A 24053-nucleotide genomic window follows, 5' to 3' on the forward strand; every position below is an offset into this window, starting at 1 on the left:
GTGGTTCCCATTGTCGAAGCAGCCACGGCGGCCGATCGGCCACGTCTCGGAGAGAACACCGGAGGCCTCCGCGGGCGTTTCCCAGAGTGGGCAGCGCAGCACCAAGGCTGCCGGTGGCGGCGGTCGGGAACTCTCCCAACGTAAAGGATGGTGGGCTGCCGTGGCTGCGCTGCGCTGCGCGCGCGCGTTGCGGAGACGGCGCATGACCACCGGTGGCGACCTGAACTTGCTCGGCGTGGTGGTGGCTGCGTCGGTTGTTTCTCGTGGGCCGCAGCATCTTCGGGCCGGCGGCCCCCGGGCTTGCGCATCCGGGGCTGCGTCTCTTCCACTTGCGAGACGAGGTCGTCTGGGCGGTGTCGCGAGGCCAGCTCAGCCCTAGGACTCGTTGGCGTTTCTTCCCGCCCAAGGTCCGTGGACCGGTCCACACTAGCGTCCACGCCCGCGCCAGAGGCTGATGGTGGCGATGCACAGGAGTTGCCCGACAACCGATCCTCCTCGGTCACTGGCGAGGGGATGGGGACCTCGCTCCCTTCGAAAGAAGGAGCTGTTGGCGCCGTATCTTGGTTCCGACAAACCAGGTGGGCCTCGGGCTAGGTGTGGGCGCAGCTGGATTGGCGCCATAGGCGGTAGACGACGATGGGGTGGAAGCCGTGGTGGGGTCCGGCGCAGTGGTGGTCGGGGGAGCGGCCACAGGGGAGGTGCCATCTGCCCCTTCCCTTGTCCCGTTCTGGACTTGGTCAGATCCTGGTGGTGGACTGTGCGCCGTAGTGGGGTCGGGTGCAGAGTCCTTCCTGCGCCAAAAGCTTCGTCTGCTTTGCCGTCGTGGCCCACCCTGGCCAGGCCAAGGCTGCATGGTCCGTACGTCGGAGCTGCGGCCGAGCACGCGGCGGCCGGCGCATTGCGTCGCACGCCACACCGTCGGCGCGTCTACCCCGTTGCATGACAGCCCGTGGCAGCGGCGAATCCATGGCCAAGCCGTCGGCCCGCCCGGTGGTGGCGGCGAGTCATTGTTCGGGCGCCGGCGTTGCGTCCACGGCCGCGCCGCCGAGCTTGGGGCCGTCCATCGTCGTGATCGCACGGCCATCGCCGGCACCTCCGGTGCCACGACCAGGGTCGTCCGCACGCTGCGTGGCGGAGCGATGGCCGCGGCAGGCCAACGTCGATGGAGATGGGGTACGTGAGCGTCCGGAGCGTGGGCGCCTGGGACATGGATTGCGCGGGGATGATCTCCACAACCTCGAGCACGGCATGGCGCCGGATGGCGTCGGGATCCCGAGCACGAGCGGTTAGCGGAAGGTGGCCATGTCGGCGCGGGTGCGAGTCTCGGCGTGCGGGCTCTCAACCCGGCCAACTACCGCGCAGCAAGGCCTCCGCCGTGGACAGCTGCCGAGGCTGTGCGGGGATGCCGCGGAGGCGTACCTCGACGCGTTGATCAAGCTGTCCACGGCCCGGCGTGGGCGAGCTTGCACCATGGCCGCAGGTTGAGCGAGAAGCCGGTGGTGCGAGGAAGTGGTCGCCGGAGACACGGTTGCGGTTGTCTTTGGGAGGCGAAGATGATGAGGAAGTCCTCGGGATGGTGCGGGTGGACGGAGAACTCGTCGGGGTGCGGTCGAAAGTCGCGCAGAGCGAGGTGCGAGACGGCGTCGGCGGTGACCGCCGGCCGCGTGCCGATGATGGTCGCGACCATGGCACGGCGCGGGACAGCCTCTGCCTCCTCCATCTCGGCGGTGCAGGGCACGATGACACGGTCCGGCTCCAAGGCGCCCACGATCGGCGCAGCGCCGAAGAAACCACCATGGCGCGTTCCTGGTGTTGAAGAGGCGGCGGCGGGCGGCGGTGGTGGCGGCGGTGCCGCACGGGCCCGGAGGGCGGGGGCGCGCTGCAGCGGCGGGAGGCGGGCGCGGGCACGGTCGTAGTCGCGCTGTTCCGGCGTGCGATTCCGGGAGCCATGGCCGGAGAGCAGGCAGCGGCGGCAGCGCGGTTCGTTGATGCGATCACGGACGGCATGCCCGAGCTCCAAGCAGCGGAAACAGAGCCCCGCCTCTGCCTCCGGCGAGGGGCTGCGCCGCGGCTGCCGCTGCGTGGCGCCGGCGTCGTGCTGCGGTCGGCGCCGCTGGTGGTGCTGCGCCGAGGCCGGAGCCATCCCTCCGCGTCGGCGCCGCGAGTTGCCGCAGGAGCGGGGCGGTGGACCTCCGAGCGGGGGCCGAGGCGAGTGGAGGCGGGTGCGCGTTGAGGCGCCGCCGCCGCCGGCGCAGCAGCAGGCCGCCGGGCGGAGAGGCCGGCGAGGCGCGCGCGGCGGCGTGCGCGCAACGCTGCTGTAGCTGCGCGAGCCGCGGCTGGAGGAGCCGTCGTCGTCGGAGGCCAGCCACCGGTCGCTGCGGCGGCGGCCGCCGTTGCTGTCGTCGGAGGCCATGCCGCAGAGGAGGAAGAAGGGGCTGGGAGGGAGGGAACCTACCGGAAGGGCTTGTCGGCGGCGGGGCTACAGGCTGGAGGGGAGGGGGCGCGCGCTGCGTCTAGAATCGTGTGGCCTCATCGGCTCCAAAATTTTAATTATAATTAGTATCTTTTTTTTTCTCGAACACATGCCAAAGCATGCGTCATAATATATTAGAAGAAAACCGTCGAGAAGACGGGAGCATACAGGGAGTAGCAGAGCTACAAAAGGAAAACAAGAAAGAAAGAAAGAAAACTGTACAGGGCTAACTTTGTTAGTCCTAGGGACTTTAGGAATTATAATTAGTATCGTTAGATTCGTATTGAAAAGCACTTTCTAATGATGCTAATTTCATACAAATAATCTTTATATATAAGTAATTCTTGGTCAAACAAAAAACACGTAAAACGAGGACGCCTTATGCTTTGAAACGGAGGGAGTATGAAGTAAAATTCAAAAACTTATGTAGCAATTATTGATCAAATGCAGAATTATGGAAAAATAATATTTTCCCAATCAAAGATGAACTTATGCAACATAACAGCCAAGTCTTTTCTCTGTTACACAGCACCACCTATTTGTGCCAACCTAAATCGTTTGTCTCTTTTTGCAACGACCAAGAGTAAAATAGCAACAAAAATCACAGTTTGCTACATTCCCACCTCTTCCCTACCAGATGCGGTGGTGAGTAAAAGCTTCATCTCATTTGTCAGCATGGAAGTTGGGGAGTGTGGCCACACCCCAAGTGAAATCTCCCCAAGCTAAGAGTAAGAGGTCCCACTTGGACACGTGCATGAGGTCGCCATCAGCCTATTTTGGTGCAAACGGGAGGGCCCCTCGTGCTCGACGGCAGCAACTACCCAGAGGCCAGAGCCTTCTCCGATCTGCTGGTTAGGACTTCGAAGAGAGAGAGAGATGAAGAGGGAGAGGGAGGAAGGGGACGAGGGAGGGAGGGACCTGCATTGAACGATAGATGGATGGAGTGGTGCTTCACAGGATAAGGACGTGCTATGCCATGTGCTTGACCGTAAGATTTGGACTCGATCAACACCTTCAGAAGCATTTGAAGTGTGCGCCAGATCAGCTGGCCAAGGACATTTACCTTTGTTTAGGCACCTTTTGTGCTTTCAAACTTTTTGTGTGGAGAAGTATGTTACATTGGGAATTGTTTTATTTTACCAGATTAAACATAGTTATGTTTATAATGATCAGGGAAAATCACTACTTAATCACATCTAAGAAAGGGCCAAGGCTGAATGTTTTGCTTGGTTTTTATGTACTCCCTCCGTTCCATATTAGTTGTCGCTAATTTAGATGTATCTAGACACATTTTTTGTGTGTCTAGATACATCTGAAAATCTGCGACAGCTAATATGGGACGGAGGGAGTATCCCAATCTTAATCTGTCTGCTTAAAGATTGTTGATATTTTCCAGTTGCTTTCTGACCTTCTGTTTCAAAAATATTTTTGACAGAAAGCCGAAAGAAAATTCAGCATATCGGTGCATGCGGAGGGAGCAATAAAGGTTATTTTAAAGCCCACTAAGTATCAAGATTTGGACAATGCATTTTCTTGGTCGTTTTTAATTTGCAATAATAAACTGCAGGTGCTCAGTATTATTGATTCGAACTGTCACAACATGGACACAAAAGAAACAGGTTTTCTTGGATCAAGGGAACCAAAAGATGATCAGAAACAGGAGATTGAGTTGAACCTCACTGAAGTTATCAGAATACACTTACCATTCATAGGGATATCCTTGATAAGCTCTTCTCCTCAGGTGAACAGAGTGCTACGGTTGATGCTGAATCCCACCAAGAAATTTTCAGCACAGCATTTATTTTACTATACTTCTTTTTCTTTGACAGGAATTGTTGTTTGCTTCTGCCAAGGATATGAGAATTGTTGCCATGCAGAGCTTAGATCAGCAGCGATTCACAGTTGATATTCAAAGTATGCAAATTGATAATCAGTTCTCTGACAGCCCATACCCTGTCACGCTGTCATTTGAGGGAAGTCATAAGGGGAAGTCTGCTAATTTTCTGAAGGGTATAGACACCAAGTTGAAATCCCAAAATGAGAGTAAAAATTCTTCTAATACCCTAGAACCCGTGCTGCAGTTTGCTGCAGTTAAATGGAGAACTAGAGATGCATCATTTGTTTCGTACCAACGTATAAACATAAGGTATTATTTACCCTACCGGTGTATGTTATTTCAGATGTTCATATCTGAACTTGTGGTAACTTTCTTCATTTGGTGGTTTGCAGTGTAGCACCTTTCTGCCTAGAACTTGAAGAACGACTTGTCCTGAGCATGATTGACTTTTTTAGATCCGTTTCCTCTAGAGTACATTTTGGTCAGTTGGATAAAAGTGTAGACTCCAATATTTTATATGGTGGTGCTGATATTTTTGGTGAATACGAGAAAATTTCAAAGAACTTATCAGACAAGCCTCAAAGCTCCTACACGGTGGACGCTTATCAAGACAGTGGACTGCTGCCTTCTGTTATCCCGATTGGTGCACCATGGCAACAGATACACCTATTAGCCAGGAAACAGAAAAAAGTATATATTGAATTGTTTGAGTTGACTCCTGTCAAGTTAACGTTCAGGTTATCTCTTCTCCGTGTTTATGTTTTCTGAATACCTACCACTGCAGAAAAAACATTATCAGTTTACCAGTGATTGTGTCTTTTGATGCAGTTTTACTAGCACTCCATGGCTCAGTAGGAATGAAGGTGGTTCATACTCCAGCACAAGCTTCAATAACAGTACTGCTATTCAGGTGAAAAGTACTCCATCCCTTGTAGGGAGATATATTTGCATAAGAATTTGACCGTGCCTTTTAGAGGATAGTTAGTTGCTCATAGATATCTACTGGCCCTATAAATGTTACTACTTCCTTAAAAAAATGTCTTTGAAAACCCTTCTTTATAAGAGTGGTATTTACATAAGAGCAGTGGCTGTGCTTTTATTATCTACATAAATTCGTTCTTCCTTTTTTTGTGAGGAAACTACACAAGTTTATTTTATACGGTGATAGTATAGTAGCAGCATCCTTCAACAAAAGCTGGACCCATTGAGTTCTCTTTTCTCTCGGAGAGTGCGCTGCTGATTGTTACAGATAGTATGTCACCTGTGGCTCTGCCTTAAATGGATATTTTATGCTAACTTCAACTCCCCAAATATGCTGGAGTTCCAAAACAATAAATTTGCTTGGCCTGAAGCTCTAATCTATTGTAGGAAATTTGGACTACTAATGTCCATGTGTAAATAGTTACCTGGTAGCACATCTGCACATGTATTGTTCACAGCAATAAATTTGCTTCTTCTGTATGTATGCTCTGTGAAGTTATTTACAAGTGTATTTCCTTGTATGTTATCTTAATTATGCATTTGGATTGCAGAGAGGCCTGATGGCCCTCATTGATGTTGAAGGAGTACCAGTTCATCTAGGAGAAATAATGGTAGAAAATCTTATGGCAAGTTGGCAATCAATTCAGGATATTCTTGTGAGGCACTATAGCAGGCAGTTGCTTCATGAACTCTATAAGGTAAATGGGCACACCATTCAAGCTATCGTTTGTTCTAGTCAAGTATGATTTTTTGCATCTCAGTATGCTGTCCAAAATAACCTTACTAAGCTTATTGACAATGTTGGAACCAAAAACTTGGATGTCTGTTATCTCTCTCAGATCTTCTGCAGTGCCTGAGTGGCTGCAACCATGTGTTTGTGCCAACATTTTGTCCATTTCATTCTCTTTTCCTGTTAAGGACTACCTTGGTTCATATTTTCTGGATTTCAATAGTTTATAGTTACTACATGAATTTGGGAGCAGAATTTGTGGTAATATACTGTAAGTGCAGGTTTTTGGCTCTGCTGGTGTTATAGGTAACCCTATGGGTTTTGCCCGGAATGTTGGATTTGGTTTAAAGGACTTCATGTCTGCCTCAAGGAAAGGGAAATTGCAGGTTTGTAAATGCAGGTCTTAGAAAGAATTAGCAATTCTCTAATCCTTTTTCTTAAAGATCTATAATTTGCTCTTTGACAGAGTCCTGTTGAGCTATTAAACGGTATTGCACAAGGTTCAAAAAATCTTATTGGAAATACAGTTTATGCAGTCAGTAGTGCCACTTCTCACTTTAGTAAAACTGCCTATAAGGTATTTTGCTGAGCTCCAGTTTGATATTTGGAAGTTACGCTCTCCAGAATTCTCAGTCTCACAGCTCACGTAAATTTCATTATGTAGGGCCTTGTTGCATTTACATATGATGAGCAAGCCGCTTCCAAATTGGATGAACGGGAAAGACAGCTAGGTTTGCATGGGGAAGGCGTACTGAATGGGTTTCTTGAGGTGAAATCCATCTCTCTTGATCAAGTATTACTGTTTTACCCTTTATAGCCAAAGCATGTTGACCTGTAATTACTAAATCGCAGATGACCTCCTTTTCATTGGAGCCTGACGAGTTGTTCTTGATACATAATTTTGATAGTTCTACACGATTTATTAACTGCAACCGTTCACTGACATACTCCTACACGTTCAGTTTTCACTGTCCCATAGAATGTTATTGGACTTATCTCTAAACTGCATACATTGTTTGCATCTCAATCTTGTTCTGCAGGGTCTGACTGGGCTTCTCCAATCACCAATCAGAGGTGCTGAGAAACATGGTCTTCCTGGGGTTATATCAGGTAATGCCATTTTGATAGGCCTTTGTAAACAGCTGTTATTGTTTGTGACATTGACCTGTATCTGTTCTGCAGGTATAGCGATGGGAACAGCTGGGCTTGTGGCTAGGCCTATGGCCAGTATTCTTGAAGCCACAGGCAGAACTGCACAGAGCATAAGAAACCGAAGCAATCCTCATGAATCCAACCGCTTGCGTGTCCGTTTCTCTAGGCCTGTGGCCAGAGATCGTCCTTTGTTCCCATACTCCTGGGAAGAAGCAATTGGAGTATCTCTGCTTCTCCAAGCTGATGGTGGCAGGCTGAAGGATGAGACATTTGTCATGTGCAAGACAGTCCGAGAGCCTGGAAAGTTCCTCGTGCTTACTGAGAAACTGCTCCTGTTAGTCTCGAGCCGGTACTTGGTGGATCTAGGGTCACCCCAGTTTGCCGGTGTTCCTCCTGACCCACAGTGGGTGATTGAAACTGAGATGAAGCTCAAATCTATTGTTCATCTGGACAGAGCTCAGGAGGTAGTTAACATTGTTGGGAGCAACGGAGAAACATCTCCAAGGGACAAAAGAGGCAGATCAAGAGACATTCCCAGGAGCTCCGCCTTCATTCCACTATTTCATTTCAGTGTTGAGCTGCCAAACATCGAAGACGCAGAGGGCACGTTGCAGTTCTTAACGGCACTTATCGAAAAGGGGAAGGCAAGGAGATGGGATAAGAACATCCTTCACCGGAGCAACATTAGCTGAGATGTGTTTCTAGGTCTTGATCCTTACTACAGTTGTTGTCAGAGGGAGCAATCAGCATACACCTCAGACCAAGATCACTGCACAGCATCACGTGAACGTGGATGACCCTTGGAACAGCTCAACTTGTGGCTGCTGCATCATACGACACAAGACGTTTGACGAAGGCACGTTAAGCACAAATGATCGTCATCTGTAAGCATCAGTTGTTAATATCATTAGTAAATCAGGATAGATTCTGACATACAAGGAGGGACTGGAGTAGCTGGCGTAGTTTTGTGGTATAACGGTGGAAACCCAACAATCCCAACATTTCTCCTGGATGGTCCACCACGGAACAGGTAGGATTGAGGTTTTGGTTTTTCTGGTAGACCAGATGTACAAATGTAGGTTTAGAGAATTTTGTCCACAGCTTTGTAAATGAATGTGGCACTCAAATTTTTCTTGAATGAATTCAAGTCAATATATGGTCCCATCCAACCATTGTCGGGACCTTTTAGCTATTTAATTGACTCGGATTTGCCAAAATGTTGATACGAGTTACTGATTTACAAGATTACTATCTTAAAAATTGAATTAAAATAAAGTTGAATGGGCAAAATTGTCCTCACATGCCTTCGCATGATTATGTATGACTATGCAAAATGTAGCTCAACACTCCGTTCATATGGCCATACTCAGAATATATGATTAAGAGAACTGGGCTCGTAGCATGGCCCTTACTAATAAATTGCAACTTACCAACTTCATGCTGGGGTCATAAAATTTTATACGCCGCATAAGACTCTATAGTCAGTTTGTAAATATCAACCAAGTAGTACCCCCACCCCACACCCTTCTGCATATTTTCTTTGGACACGTCTAGCGAGCGGATGCATGCCCGTTGGTTATTCTGAGCAATCATACCAAAATGGAAAGTGCTCACACAAATGAAAAGATGTGTCCAGCTGTCAAAGAAATGGTAGGCTAGCTAATATCACTTTGTTGTTTTAAAAAAGCTGTAACTTTTAAACCGTGCGGTGAAATTACAATCCGTTTTCACTTTTAGAATCCGAACGACGAGAGCTTCGAAACTAGAACACATTTTCATATGTTTCGACGCAATTTTTTAACAAGCAACTTTGATGCGCGATAGAGCAACTTTGTTGTGCGGGAAAACAATTTTGGTATGCGGCAAAGCAACTTTGGTGTGCAACAAAAACACTTGATTCACAACGATGGTAGGCTTTACAACAGCTGCAGCAACAACTCCTAATGTTACTCTAGGACACTAAAATTGCTCGACCGAGTACCAAAGTTGCTCGCATGACACTAAAAATTGCTCGATCGGGCGCCAAAGTTGCTCTGCAGGGTTCAAAAACTGCATCGCCGGGCACCAAAGTTGCTCTGCAGTGCACTTAAGTTGCTTCGTCACACATTGAAATTGCTCCCATGGACACCAAAATTATTGTCGGGCACCAAAGTTGTGCCTTCGTGTACCAAAAAATGTACATGTTCGTTGCACACCAAAGTTGCTTTGTCGGACACCAAAGTTGGTTTGCTGCACAATAAAGTTGCTCTGCCGCGCATTAAAGTTGTTTGTTAAAAAAAATCGTCGAAACATATGAAAATGTGGTCTAGTTTCGAAGCTCTCGTCATGGAGATTTTAGTAGTGAAAACGAATTGTAATTCTGTCGCACGGTTTAAAAGTTATAGTTTTTTTAAAAATGACACATGATATCAGCTAGCTTACCATTTCATTGACAAATGGACTGCCTGGTGCGTGTGCCCGGGACGTCCATCCAGCACGCGCCCGCCCGTAAGATTTCAGGATTTTCTTTTGTATTTGCGTCAAAAAAACTTATAGCGCGTCTGATTTGCCCCTTGAGGGCTCGTTTGGTTGCCCCTATTCCCTAGGGGTTCCGCGGCCTTTCCCTGGCCCAGGAAACCCCGGCCTGAATTGGTCCGGGTCAAGTTACCGCGCCGTTTGGTTTTCTACGAGGGGAGGAAGCCCGGCCCTTCCGCGTCTGTTCCCTAGGCGTCCGTTCCGCGAGTCAAGAGGTGTGGAACTCATTCCCCGTCTGGCTCTCGCGACAGGGAGGCGGCGCTCCTTCCTCCGGCGACTCTCCTTCCTCCGGCGGCGACCGGACGAGGGCTCAAACCGGACCGAGATCCCTCTACCTCTTGCATCTCCCGTCTCCCCTCTCCAAGATCTGCTCCAGCGGCGACCGGACGAGAGATCGGATCGAGTCCTCCTCCTCGTCCAAGATCTGATGGCCTTCCTGCTTCTCCTCCTCCCCCTTGTTTTTCTCCCCAGCTCCCGACGACGACGGGCCGGCGTGCTAATTAGTTACTTCTCCCGATCTTGTAGTTGTGGTGGGGAAGAAAGGACGAGGCGGCGGAACAAAGGACGGGGCGGCGGAACAAAGTACGGGGCGGCGGGTGGCGACCAAGTACAGCGGCGATTTCATCTTAGGCTGCCGCTCCCTCTGTTCGTCCACCGCTAGGTACTGGGAGGTATAAATCATCTTCGTTATTTTCCTATGTCTTTCAAGTGCATCTAGTACAAACTAGACAAGTAGCTAGTGTGTTTTCTGATAGATGTAGCAAGCTAGAGGTACTGCTCCTTGATGGATCGAGAATTGAGCTCACAAATTGTGGCTAGCTAGTGGATTTCAGGACACCAAACATCGAGTTGGTTGCAGAGAATTTCATAAATAACTTAAAAAAATTACTTAGCTATTCTAGGTTTGTGGCTCTATGAATATATTCGTAGCTAGATGCTACACACCTCACCACACCTGAAGATTCTAACTTCAGGACTGGCTATGTGTCTAGATTACTGACGATGTCATGGTACGAAACTGCACAATACTTGCCTGATGGAGTTTAGCTTGATTCTGTTTGTCGAAATCCCTTCATCCTTGTTCCAATTATAACCGCAATAGTATTTCTTTTGGCACCGTTAGTGCAAAACTATAAAACACGGATGCACTCTTACCACTGAAATTGCAAGGTGTGCTTATCGTCTTGTGACTGTTATTGATGCAGAGGTTGTCGAGATCAAGGCCAGCCTGCGTCCCGAGATCCAGGTTGCTGCTCAAGACTGCCGGGTGAAGAAGGGTGGTGCTTTCACCGGTGAAGTCAGGTTAGTATCCAGTTTTGTGCAGTTATGTCGAGCCTTCTCAGCATTAACACGGTCAGAACTACTGGGTGAAGTGTCATGTTGGCTTTTAACACGGTCTAGAACGAGTACTCTCATTTATGAACCAAACTTGTACATTGATGTTAGATTCGTTTAGTGGCTGATGCCTGGTTGTCCAAGCCGACATACTAATTAATTAGTCAAATGGAGAATACATGAGTTTTCTGACATGAATTGACATGTTCTTTTAGAAAAGCTTTTCTTACTTACTGAATTAGATGTGGTTCTAGTAAAGCTTAATCATTTCTTGATCTAGCACTCCTTACTTATTTACTCCTTGTTGGTTGGCAGAGCTTAACATTGGCAACGGCACTATATTGGCACACTGTGCACTCTTTATTTACTTACTATATTGGCACCTTTACCCAGTAAACATTGGCTACGGTAAACATTGGCTGCTAGTTCATAGCCTCTGTATCATTGCTAGTATGGTTGCTATTACGTCCTCTGTTGGTTTTCACTTTGCTTCCCATGCGACTTCGTGGAGTTAAACTTGCAAAATAGATTCAGGACATGCATTGTTACCTTTTCCAGTTTACATACATGACTACTTGTAGATTAGATTTTTGTATCGCTGGTGCTTACTGTATCTGGTCTGTTCATAGAAAAGGAATACTAGTAGTTTAGCTAGGAACGGGAGATGCTAGTAGACTGTACTAGTAGTCGTATGACATGCTCTGTCTTTGCTGATTGGTTGTAATAATCAATAAGTGCTAAACTGAAACACTGGTATGGGTATATGATCAAAAAGACCAATTCATCATTGCAAGTTGTGTGGCGGCACTAGAAATAATGGAGGAAGAGGAACTTTCCATTGCAGAGAAGTCAAAGGCGCTGCGGCTTTTCAAATGCCAGCTCAATCGAGAGATTTTTCTCAATACAAAGGACCCAATCCTTCGGACTTTTTGGTTGAAATAAGAAATCTCTGCGATGGAGAAAACATAAGGTGTGAATTCTAGAACTTGTTTGCACTGCACTTCTGTATTTGTCATGTTTTTTGTGCTCCTGTATCTCAGGTGATTATGCTTTTCGATTGCTTTTGTTAAAAATATCGGGAGTATATTGCTTAGTCAATCAACACTAGTGGAGAAGAGGCCTTTGGACCCAAGCAAATGACCCACTGCTGAACCAAACAGGGTCCAATGCCCCCATTGGACCCGGTTCGTTTCTGCCCAGGACGACCCCACCCGCTGGCGCCTGTCCTGTAGCGGCCTTTGGACCCGGTTTGTCATACAAACCGGGACCAAAGGGTCCACCCGCAGGGCGCGGCAGGCCGTGTCAGCTTGGGGGACCCTTTAGTCCCGGTTTGTATGACAAACCGGGTCCAAAGGCCCCCCTCTGGCTATATAACCTTGCCCCTGCCCAAGTGTGAGCCACACTTAGCCATTTTTTCACTATCTTCACAAGAGGGTGTATTGCTCTCCTCTCTTCTTCACATGCACAAGAGGTGTTTGATGAAATGCTTAAGAGGATTTGCCACTTGAGTTTACACAAATCAAGCCACACTTAACTTGCTTTTTTCTTCTTCATCGAGGTTAACAACTTTATCCTTTTCATCTGCAATTGATAAAATGCATGTGTATATATACATCGTGATGTTCTGTAATGGTTTTGATCAGCTTAATTATATCATGCAGATGAATCGGCAATGGATGTACATTGACCGACGGTTTGACGAGTTCACTGCGGGCCTGGATAATTTTATGGCCGTGGCGGAGGCAAACAAACATGGTGGCTTCATGTATTGTCCATGTGTGGACTGCAAGAATACCGTAAATTACGCTCGCTCGAGTCTCATTCACAGCCACCTTCTGCGATCCGGTTTCATGCCCAGTTACTATTGTTGGACCAAGCACGGAGAAAGAGGGGTTATGATGGAAGACAATGACGAAGAGGAAGAGGATGATGACGGTTATCCCAATTTCCCTGAATACGATGATACTGCAGAAGGCAATGAAGACAATGAAGTAGAAGATCAAGAGGCACCAGATGAGCCTGCTGATGATGATCTTGGCCGGGCCATTGCTGATGCAAGGAGAGAATGTGAAACTGAAAAGGAAAGGTTGGCCTTCGACAAGATGATAGAAGATCACAACAAATTGTTATACCCAACTTGCGAAGATGGCCATAAAAAGCTAGGCGACAGCGGAATTGTTGCAATGGAAGGCAGAAGCAGTGTCACTAACTCAGGATTTGGAAAGTTGCTGACAATAATTAAGAGGAAGCTTCCAAGGGGTAACGAATTGCCCGCCAGTACGTACGAAGCGAAGAAGATTGTCTGCCCTCTAGGATTAGATGTGCAAAAGATACATGCATGCATTAATAACTGCATCCTCTACCGCGATGAGTACGAGAATTTGGATGCATGTCCGGTGTACCTTTGCATTGCGGTATAAGATCGACGAGATGACCCTGGTGATGTTGAGGGCGAGCGCCCAGGAAGAGGGTTCTGCCAAGGTTATGTGGTATGCTCCTATAATACCACGGCTGAAACGCTTGTTCGAAATAAAGAGCATGCTAGGTTGTTGCGATGGCACAAAGAAGACCGTAAGAAAGACGTGATGTTGAGGCACCCTGCTGATGGCTCCCAATGGAGAAAAATCGATAGAGAGTTCCCAAACTTTGCACAGGATGCAAGGAACTTACGGTTTGGTCTCGGTCTGAGATGGCATGAATCCTTTTGGAGAGCAGAGCTGCAGCCATAGCACCTGGCCTGTGACTCTTTGTATATATAACCTTCCTCCTTGGTTGTGCATGAAGCGGAAGTTCATTATGATGCCAGTGCTCATACAAGGCCCGAAGCAACCCGGGAACGACATTGATGTGTACACGAAGCCATTAGTCGAAGAACTTCTACAGCTGTGGTCCCTAGCAGGTGTACGTGTGTGGGACGAGCACAAGCAGGAGGAATTTGACCTAAGAGCGATGCTTTTCGTAACCATCAATGACTGGCCTGCTCTTGGTAACATTTCAGGACAGTCAAACAAGGGATACAATGCATGCACACACTGTTTACATGAGCTCGAAGGTGATTATTTGGAAAAAGGTCAGAAGGTCGTGTGCAGGGCATCGTCGATTTCTTAGGCTTACCCATCCCGTAAGAAAGAAAGGCAAGCATTACAACGGTGAGGCTGATCACCGGAGGAAGCCTCTCATCGTGATGGTGTTGATATATTTGGTATGGTCAAGGATCTAGATGTAATATTTGGAAAGGGTCCTGGCGGACGGTCTGTTCCGAATGACGATGCCGGACACGCGCCCATGTGGAAGAAGAAATCTATATTTTGGGATCTACCCTATTGGGAAGTCTTAGAGGTCCGCTCTTCAATCGATGTGATGCACGTGACGAAGAATCTTTGCGTGAACCTGCTAGGCTTTCTGGGTGTGTACGGGAAGACAAAAGATACACCAGAAGCACGGGAGGACCAGCAACGTTGGAAAGACCCCAAAAAGCTGCATGAGAGAGTTAAAGGACGTCATTTATCCAGCTACGCTCTTACAAAAGCAGAGAAGGAAATATTTTTTGAATGTCTTAGCAGTATCAAGGTCCCGTCTAGCTTCTCCTCCAATATAAAGGGAATAATAAATATGGAGAAGAAAACATTCCAGAACTTGAAGTCTCATGACTGTCACGTGATAATGACACAGTTGCTTCCGATTGCATTGAGGGGGCTTCTACCGGAAAATGTTCGACTGCCCATTGTGAAGCTATGTGCATTCCTCAATGCAATTTCTCAGAAGGTAATAAATCCAGAAATTCTACCGAGGTTGCAGAATGATGTGGTCCAATGTCTCGTTAGTTTTGAGCTGGTGTTCCCACCATCCTTCTTCAATATTATGACACATCTCCTCGTTCACCTGGTCGATGAGATTTCCATTCTCGGTCCTGTGTTTCTACACAATATGTTCCCCTTCGAGAGGTTCATGGGAGTCTTGAAGAAATATGTTCATAACCGTGCTAGGCCAGAAGGAAGCATCTCCAAGGGCTATGGAACAGAGGAGGTCATTGAATTCTGTGTTGACTTTATTCCTGACCTTAAGCCGATTGGTGTTCCTGAATCGCGGCATGAAGGGAGACTAAGTGGAAAAGGCACGCTAGGAAGGAAATCAATGATATGTAGGGACGGGATTTCTTTGACTCAAGCACACTACACAGTCCTACAAAGTTCCACCTTGGTGGCTCCGTATATCGGTGACCACAAGAACTTTCTACGCTCCCAGAACCCGGGGCAGTCGAACGATTGGATTAGACGTGAACACATGTCGACTTTCGGCGGTTGGTTGCAAAAACATCTCCTGAATAACGAACATATTGAAGATCAGTTGTACTTGCTGGCCCAGACACCATCTTCGACTGTAGTGACTTTTCAAGGGTACGAGATAAATGGGAATACATTTTACACGATCGCCCAAGATAAAAAGAGCACCAACCAAAACATTGACGTAGAAGAACTGTTTCAGTTATTCAATCAAGACGCCCTCGACAAAGCTGTCATCAGTTGCTACTGCCTGTAAGTGATTTATTTGTGTAATTAAGTTTGTAGCTCATTCATTTGCACTAACAATTATCCTCATTATATTCTTTGTGTACGCTATACATTTAATTATGCAGAATGAAGAAGCTGGAATACAAAAGAGGCAAGCTCCTACCGCTGGGGTTCATAGACCCAAACACAGTTCATGAAGTTACGGTTTCAGACTTCGCCAAGGACACAGAGGACAACATCGTAATGTTTTTAGAGAAGCAAGCAGACAAAGAGGATATATTCTTTCCCTACAACTTCAAGTGAGTGTTATATATAACATACATTATGCTTGTGCACCTTCCACTTTATTCTCGTAATCATTGAGCTATGCTTGTGCAGTTTCCATTTTATTCTCCTAATCATTGATCTTCACCTTGGAGTCGTAAACGTCATGGACTCGAAACGTAAAGAATATGCGGAATGGGCGGACATGGCTGCCATCCTCCAGAGGTAGTTTCAATCAATTTCGTATTGGCATCTTCATCTGCTCTAATTCGAAGATATCATCAACTAATCAATTACTCATTTACTCATTATTTTTTGCCGGGCAGGGCTTGGAAACGGTTCATCAATACTGTTCCGGGTGAATGGAAACCGGAGCTTACATTTAGAGATTACCCTGTAAGTAGTACTATATATATAGCTATGTCCGTGAAACTTTATATATGATATTTACTTTCAATACGATGCTTGATTATTAGTTTGATCGAACTATTTTTTCGTAAAGTGTATGAGGCAGGAAAAAGGGAATAACTTATGTGGATACTACGTCTGCACCTTCATGCGTGACATGTCCTGTCCCAAGGGTGGGGATCCCCAAATACACCACACTCGTGTACGATAACAAATTTTCACAATTAATCTTAATTAGTACCATCTATTGTATTGAGTTCCATTCATATATTGATCTCCTTTTTTAAATATAGATGACACGCTGGACACTCTCATAACAGCGGATCAAATAAAAGCAATTCAAGAGGAAATCGCGGGATTCTTTATTACCGAGGTCCTTACCCCAGGTGGAGAGCACTATCGGAAGATCGTGACGTCGGACGATATTCGTTCAGGAAAAGTTGTATTGTAAATATGCATGCATTACGTGTACTGTGTTGACTATGTCGTGTACTGTTGACGATGTCTATATATATTCATGACGATTTTTTGTGGTTTCTTGAATGATATATATATGCATTGCTGAAACTCTGCCGCGGCAAGGGAAAGCATTGTTTCTCTGCCGCGGCAGAAACGCTGGTACAACCGAAATCTGTGCCGCGCGAGAGAAATAGCAATTCTTCGCAGCGCGAGGAACATAGGCCCGGTTCGTACCACGAACCGGGACCAAAGCCCTTCCAGCGCGAGCTCCCTGGTCGCACCACGTGTTGAGGCCTTTAGGCCCGGTTTATCTTTGAACCGGGACTAAAGGGTACCCCCTTTAGTCCCGCCTTGTTGGTCCCGGTTCAGGAACCGGGTCTAAAGGCCCAAATGGACCGGGCCTATTGCCCCGTTTTCCACTAGTGCAACTGCGGCTTGTTTCAAGTAATTTATATACCTATGGTGTGTATGGTCAACTGATCATAATGACCATTCTTAGGTCCGGTAGCTGGCAGACATGATTGGTAATAAACATTGACTGCTAGTTAGACAAGTTTATTCGACTAGCTAGTGCCACATCTTCTGTGTTTTCCCGAGATGTTATTTTTCAGAGCCTATGCGGTATGCCTACACTTTTATGTAATTGTAGTTTAACAACTCTTCGTGACCAGTTGTGTTGTCACATTGATATGTTCGTACATTTTTCTATCGACAAAGAATATATAGATGTATACCACTTCAGACTATATTTGTTTCTTAATGTTCGGACGATTAGTGACATGCCAAATATGCCTAGCCCTCTCATGCCACCAGGAACTAAATGAATTGTAAAACTGTATTTTGTCCATATATAGCTTCATATTTAGCTTGAGGATTATTTTAGCAGAGGGCTTCTACTGACTATTTGTTTTCAATATATTTTGAAGACAGGGATGATCCACCATGGGAGGAGTAGAAGAAGGCCATGCAGAAAAGCTCATGGACATGTCCCCAACGAGCTGTTTTCTTCGATTTCATGTTAAAAACTTCTATGCTACTCAAGTTTGATTGATGCTATCTGGCTTGGTGCAATTTAGATAATTGACATGTATTAATTATTGTTGCAAGATGTTTCTTTTTGTAAGATTTGCTACAAGACTTTCTACCTTTTTAATTAATTCTTCCTGGAGATGTAAAGATTGGTTGAATATGTTGTGTATTTCGAATTATAAGTATTTCTTGATATTTCTGTATTAATTTGTATGCCTGAAATTTCAAATTTCATGTGAAAAAACGTACTCTTTTGGCCTTATTTTCGAATTTCAAATGTTCCAATCCATTCCCGTCCTTTCCCTGCCAGTTCTGTCCAAATGGCAAACCTTGATGTTCCCAAGCCGGAGGGGAAACCTGTGGTTCCCGAGCGCACAGGGAAATTGACGTGGGGGAAGTACTTCCCTGGGTTTTGGGCCCATTACAACCAAACGAGCCCTGATGGAAGGAGTTGAGAAGGTTTGGTGTGTGGAACCGCCAGCTGCAGGCGACGCGGCGCTCGTTTCGCTATCGGGTCCATCTGGAGGCGGTGGGCGTGCCGTCGGTGGATTGGAATCTGGACACGGCCAAGACCATCCCTGGGTCCTCTGGTTGGGTGGAGAGGCTGCGCTCGAGACGGCCAACCGCACCGACATGGGACATGGGAGGCTTCTATTACTGCATGGACGGACGATGTGGCTTCACTCCCTAGATCCAAGCTGCTTTGGTTGGCGGAGTCGTTGCTCTTCCGAGATGATGATGATGACCTCTGCTGCCCGTCGAGGCTTTGATCCCGGATGATGCGGCGCTGTTGGACTACGAGGCGACGGTTCACGTGGTGAAGATGGAGCATACCTCTGCTCGTCCGCCTCCTAGTGGCGCTCCTAGTCGCGCCCCCAGCGGTGGTCGCATCGAAGACGACGATTTCGGCGATGATCGGGGCAACGGCCGCCCTTCCCGTGGTCACCATCAGCAGCACCTCGCACGCCCCCGTGCGGCGCTCGGCGCTGGCAACCGCGATCCGCCACGTTGGTGGAGAGGCAGTGCTGAGAGGAGGGTGGTGCTCGGCGCCACCACTGTGCTGTTGTCGTGGCCCAGCTCCACTATAAGTCAAGTGTCATGTTATTTATAACTAATTTAGAGTCAACATATATAATAGTGAGCTATAAAAATCTAGTATTTTATCAATGTATGACCTACGAGTTTCACTCTTACAAAATAACTACTCTTACAAAATGACTAGAAACACGTGCTAAAGCTGGCTTTTGCATAAGAGTTCACTCCTCCTCTCTCCTCCAACTAAACAATACTAGTAATATACTAAAACTTATTGTATTTACTCTTAAGGGTATTGGATTAGCAGCAGGAAGTGGGCGCCAGGGTTGTTGTTGTGCGTCATGGCTGGACGGCTTCCCGTGCGCCCCAAAGTGGTCCTAAATCTCTACATGGCGGGACTAAGGCCATCTTCAACGGGGCAATCCATCCCGCGCACGCGTGTCGTGTGATGGGTCGAATCGCACAAAAACATGACCTAGCGCGCGGACCCATCCTAAAAACGATGGCTGCGGCGTCTGGAACGATCCAAAGCCAGCCCAAATTTAGGTCTCGCGTGGTCGCGGACGCCGAGCGATGGCCGCTCGCGTCCTCCCCTTGTCCTCCCTTGCCCCGCGTGTATATTTTATTTTGCATTAAAATCAAATCGATAATTTTTCTTAATACTATTACCTAAGCTAGCTACCCAGGACTCGCCGCCGCGGCCATGCATTTCACTCGACACCGGCGGCCTCTATGCGTGAGGATTCCACTCCAGCTTACCAGTTGGGTGGCCCGCCGGCGGCCTTCCTCCAGCGTTCTTCCCCGGCGGCTTCCTCCGGCGTCCTCGCTGCGAGGGCGCGGGGCTCGGCCTCCTCCGGCGTGATGGTGCGCTTGCCTCTCAGGTCGCGCTCACACGCGGCGACGCGTTCCACAGCTTCACGTGCCTCGAGGCGGACGAGGTCGGCGCTCCGGGCCTCCTTGTTCCCCTGCTGGCGACGCTGACGCTCTTGCCGGCCTAGCTCCGCCTGCTCACCCGCCTCGTGGGCGCGCCAGTCGGGTGAGGGCATCTACAGGAGGCGGCGGGCAGCCTCCTGGGCGATGAGCTCGTTCTTCCACCCAATAAGGTCGCCTAGACGGCGGTGACCAGCCTGGACGGAGACCTCATGCTCCCTGCTCTCGCGTGTGAGCTTGGCGTGACGCTCCTCGATGGCGGCGCTGAGCTTTACCATCTCGCGGTGGTGGACGGCGTCTGCCTCCTCCTCGTCTGCGTGGTGGGACGCGAGCCATGCCGCATTCCTCCTGGGGTCCGGCGCCTCCTCCGCGGCCTCGTACCAGCCACCCACGTCCCCCTCCATATATCTCCTCTGCGCTCTCTGCCTCTTTCGCCACCCCCTCTGCCGCAACGCGGAATTCCTCATCATCGGCGACCGATCGTGCATCATGTCGCTCCTCCTGCGGCGTCAAAGGGAACCTAGCGCGGGCGGCGAGGGAGAGCTTCGCCCACATGGTCTGCAGTCTGCGCGGCATGGTGATGAAGGAGGAGAGGGCGCCGGAGAAGGTAGAGGAGGAAAGGGGCGGCGGAGGCGGCTGTGAGATTTGCGAGGCCACGCGCGGCGCCTTTTATGGCCCGCGGCCTTGGCGGGAATATTGGGAGCGAGCGTGTGCCCTAGTGCCTTTTTGCGTGCGCGGGAACCCCGGTGCACGCGGGAACTTTCCCGCGCGTTCTCCCTCCCGCCATTGTTGTCCCGTCAAGGCCTGCCATGGCGCAGGGCTGCCCAGGGAAGATGAGCCACATGCTGCCTTTTTGGTTCGCCGCGTTGGGCGCAGCGTGCGACCCAACGGACACGCGGACGCGGGGCGCGGTCCGCGTGTCCGTGCGGCCACCCAAACGGTCAAAACCGGACGCGCGGGTGCGCCGGTTTGGGTCTCCCCATTGGAGATGGTCTAACTTCTCTAGTTTTCCCTTGAACTTGTCGCCTTCTTCGGCGGGGGACCGTGCACCATTGGCATGGGTTGGTGGTTGTCCGAAAGCAAATCTGGTGCTTTGGCCTATGGAGGATGGACCGTTGTCCCCCGACGAGGCCGCTGCCGCCCATAGGCTCAGTTGGCTCTCTTGACTCGTGGCGCTCGACTAGGGAGCACAACCCACCCACGTCGATGTCGATGTTCACCGTGGAGCTTTCCCAGGGGGTGTCGCCTCCCAAGACCAAGGTGGTAGAGGTGGAGGAGGGGGAGATCGTCAAGTCAGGCGCAGCGATGCCTCCCGCTGCTACGTGCTCAGCGAAGGAGGCGGTCGTATTGCATAGGGAACGCCGATCAAGTAGCAGCAAAAGTGGTTGATGGTCCAGCTGGAGGTCGTCCGATAAGGAGAGGTGATTAGGGATGATGCTCTCGAGGCCTATCTCCGCTACTTCAAGGAGAAGCCGATGACGTCTAAGCACTTGATAGCCTGCTTGGCTCTGTTTGGCTGGCAAGTGAGCGTTGTCCCCTTGGTCGATGGTGGCGACGTTGACGTAGTTGTTTAGGGTGGTGGATGTGGTTCTTTTCTTAGCTCTCTTGTAGATCGTTACCATGTTAGACATGTATTTATCGATTTTGGTGTGGAATGTTCGTGGTCTTAACTCTTTGGCTCATTGTGATTTGATCTTTCAAGTGATCGCTCTTTCGAGGGCTAGTGTGGTGTGCTTCCAGGAGACAAAGTTGCAAGTGGTCTCTCGCGCCACCGTGGACCGTTGCCTAGGCAGGGAGTTCGGTGACTTCTTATTCCTCCATGTTGATGGCACTCGTGGGGTATCCGCCTCGCCTAGAAGTCCTCTGTGGTCTCCGTCTCCAACCCCCACTATTCCGACAATGCCATCACTGTGGAGGTTGGAGGTCTAGGGTCGCTAGGTTGGCAGCTAACCAGTGTTTATGGCCCGCAGCCCAAAGCGTACAAGTGAATTTTTCTCCAGGAGCTTAAGGATATTAGGGACCTTCGCCATGGCCCGTGGGCGGTGGTCGGTGATTTCAATCTCATAGTGGATGCCACAGACAAGAACAACACCAACCTCAACAGGCGCATGATGGACAAGTTTCGGCGCCTCCTCTGCAAGCTGGATCTGAAAGAGCTTTATCTCAATGGGCGTCGCTACACGTGGTCTGATGAGCAGGAGCGGGTGACGCTTGAGAGGCTTGACAGAGTCTTCTCCACTGTGGATTGGGTGGTGATCTTCCCCTCCTCCTTCTTGACGTTGCTAAGTTCGTCCACCTCGGACCATAGTCCTCTACTCCTCGGCCTGGTTACGGAGATGAGATTGATGTGACGTCGTTTTGAGGCCTTATGTCCCAACGTGGATGATTTCCTGGAGACGGTGGAGGGATCTTGGTCAGCTGGTCCGTTCATCGCCAACCCTTTCAAGCGGGTGGCCGCCACTACAAAACCCTTGACCAAATGGAACGAGCGGTTCATTGGCAGTAATAAGGAGCAGATCATGGTCGCCAATGAGCTCATCCTGAGGTTGGACATAGAGATGGAGTCGAGGCCGCTCTCGCCCAAGGAGAGAGGCTTCAGGAAGCTTCTCAAACACAAGCTCATAGGTCTGGCTTTGTTGGAGCGTGCGATTGCTAGGCAGTGATCGCGCATCAGATGGCTTGCTGAGGGAGATGCATGTACCAAGTTCTTCCATATTCATGCGAACCATCATCGCCGCAAGAACTTCATCGCTCACCTTAAGGTGGATGGCGTGGTTGTCTCAGACCAGGACGAGAAAGCTGACGCAGTGGATGCCTTCTACGGTGGCCTTCTGGGTTCCGCGTCGGACCTCGCTTACTCCCTGGACTTGGATTTCCTCGGTGTGCAGTCAAATGACCCCTCTCAGCTCGAGGAGCCCTTCTCCTAGGAGGTGGTGTGGGTTGTCATATGCTCTCAAGAGTTGGATAAGGCGCCGGGGTCGGATGGCTTTTCTAGTTGATTCTATGTGGCTTGCTAGCACATCATTAAGCCGGAGGGCATGGCGGCCTTCAAGGCCTTGTGGATCAGCGACTGCACGGGCTTCATGTGGCCAACTAGGTATTGGTTTCTCTCCTGTCGAATCATGCTAACGTGGTGGAGGTGAAGGACTTTTGGTCTATCAGCCTGATCCATAGTGGGGCGAAGCTGATGGCCAAGGTCCTTTCATCCTGCCTGGCCCCACTCGTGGTAGAGATTGTGGGGCCTTGGAGAGTGAGTTCATCCATGGACGCTATCTTCATGACAACTTCCAATTGGTGCATTTGCACGACTCGGAAGCTTCATGTGGTGAAGCGGGACGTCATCCTCCTAAAGTTCGACATCACTAAAGCGTTCGACACTGTAGGTTGGGATTTCCTGTTGGAGGTGTTGGCCAAGATTGGCTTCAGGCAAGGTGGATCGCCGTGATTTGTGGCTTGCTTGAGACCTCTTCTACACGGTTGGTGGTTAACGGAGTGCCTGTCGGCTTGATCTCCAATCGCCGCGGGCTCCGACAGGGGGACTCCCTCTCCCCCTCCTCTTCGACGTTGTTATGGACATCCTCCACCTCATGATTGAGCGGGCAGCAGTGAGTGGCTTGCTTGCAGACTTGGCAACTAGTGACGTCTAGCATAACACCTCCATGTATGCCGACGATGTGGTCACCTTCATCCACCCAACAAGGGTGGACCAACTCACTTACGGCGCCATCATGGAGGACTTTGGGGCGGCTTCAGGTATGCGCACTAACTTGGCCAAGTGCTCCATCCACCCCATCCCCTGCCAGCCCGAGCTAGTGGAGTTGGTTCGCCATATCCTTGGCTTTGAAGTGGTTTATTTCCCTTTCAAGTACCTGGGCCTTCCGCTTAACTTGAGGAAGCTCACGGTGGCGTAGTTGTATCCTTTGGTGGATAGCGCGGCCAGCCGGTTGCCTTCGTGGTGCGCGAAGCTCCTCAACCGGGGAGGTAGGACTATCTTGGTTCATACCACTATCAGTGCGATCCTAGTGCATGCCATGATGTCGCTGAATACCCCCTCCCAAGGTCTTGGAAGCGCTACTGAAGATCTATTGAGCCTTCCTGTGGAAAGGACGGCAGGAGATCAACGGTGGGCACTGCCTGGTCATGTGGGATAAGGTGGCCTCCCCTAAGTGTTTGAGCGGCTTAGGCCTCCCCAGTCTCAAACTCCCGAATATTGCCCTCCGTTGTAGATGGGACTGGCTCAAGAGAGAGGACATGGCTAAGGTGTGGGATGGGCTTGATATCCAGCTGCCCTGCTTGTGCACTATGATCTTCAACGTCACTGCATGCTATGTGCTCGACAATGCTGAGCGAGCCAGCTTTTGGAAGGATCGATGGTTGGATGGGGACAGGGTGGTA

The 24053-nt window shown here is 49.3% G+C and overlaps 1 protein-coding gene and 1 long non-coding RNA gene across 4 annotated transcripts in view; both read left to right on the forward strand.

The window, feature by feature from the left end:
• The window catches only part of LOC127314309 (intermembrane lipid transfer protein VPS13), a 32459-nt gene extending 24094 nt beyond the window's left edge, over nt 1–8365 (forward strand). Inside the window, exons 38-48 of one of the 2 annotated variants that reach the window (XM_071823227.1) lie at nt 3909–3959; nt 4041–4214; nt 4303–4619; nt 4703–5047; nt 5139–5220; nt 5843–5989; nt 6303–6407; nt 6488–6598; nt 6686–6790; nt 7062–7131; nt 7204–8365. In XM_071823227.1, the coding sequence (XP_071679328.1) occupies nt 3909–3959; nt 4041–4214; nt 4303–4619; nt 4703–5047; nt 5139–5220; nt 5843–5989; nt 6303–6407; nt 6488–6598; nt 6686–6790; nt 7062–7131; nt 7204–7865 (2169 nt within the window). In that variant the 3' untranslated portion in view covers nt 7866–8365. The other variant, XM_071823228.1, reaches the window with a different exon arrangement.
• Nucleotides 8366–9841: 1476 nt separating this feature from the next.
• On the forward strand, nt 9842–17900 carry LOC139833455 (uncharacterized). Of its 2 annotated transcripts, none has more exons than XR_011749255.1 (3): nt 9842–10358; nt 10893–11992; nt 17591–17900. It is a non-coding gene; the product is annotated as an uncharacterized lncRNA (long non-coding RNA). The 2 variants fall into 2 exon arrangements; XR_011749256.1 differs by having other exon boundaries at nt 17595–17900.
• Nucleotides 17901–24053: the final 6153 nt, after the last annotated feature.

Source organism: Lolium perenne, chromosome 7, assembly GCF_019359855.2.
Source record: "Lolium perenne isolate Kyuss_39 chromosome 7, Kyuss_2.0, whole genome shotgun sequence".
NCBI classification, from domain to species: Eukaryota; Viridiplantae; Streptophyta; class Magnoliopsida; order Poales; family Poaceae; genus Lolium; species Lolium perenne.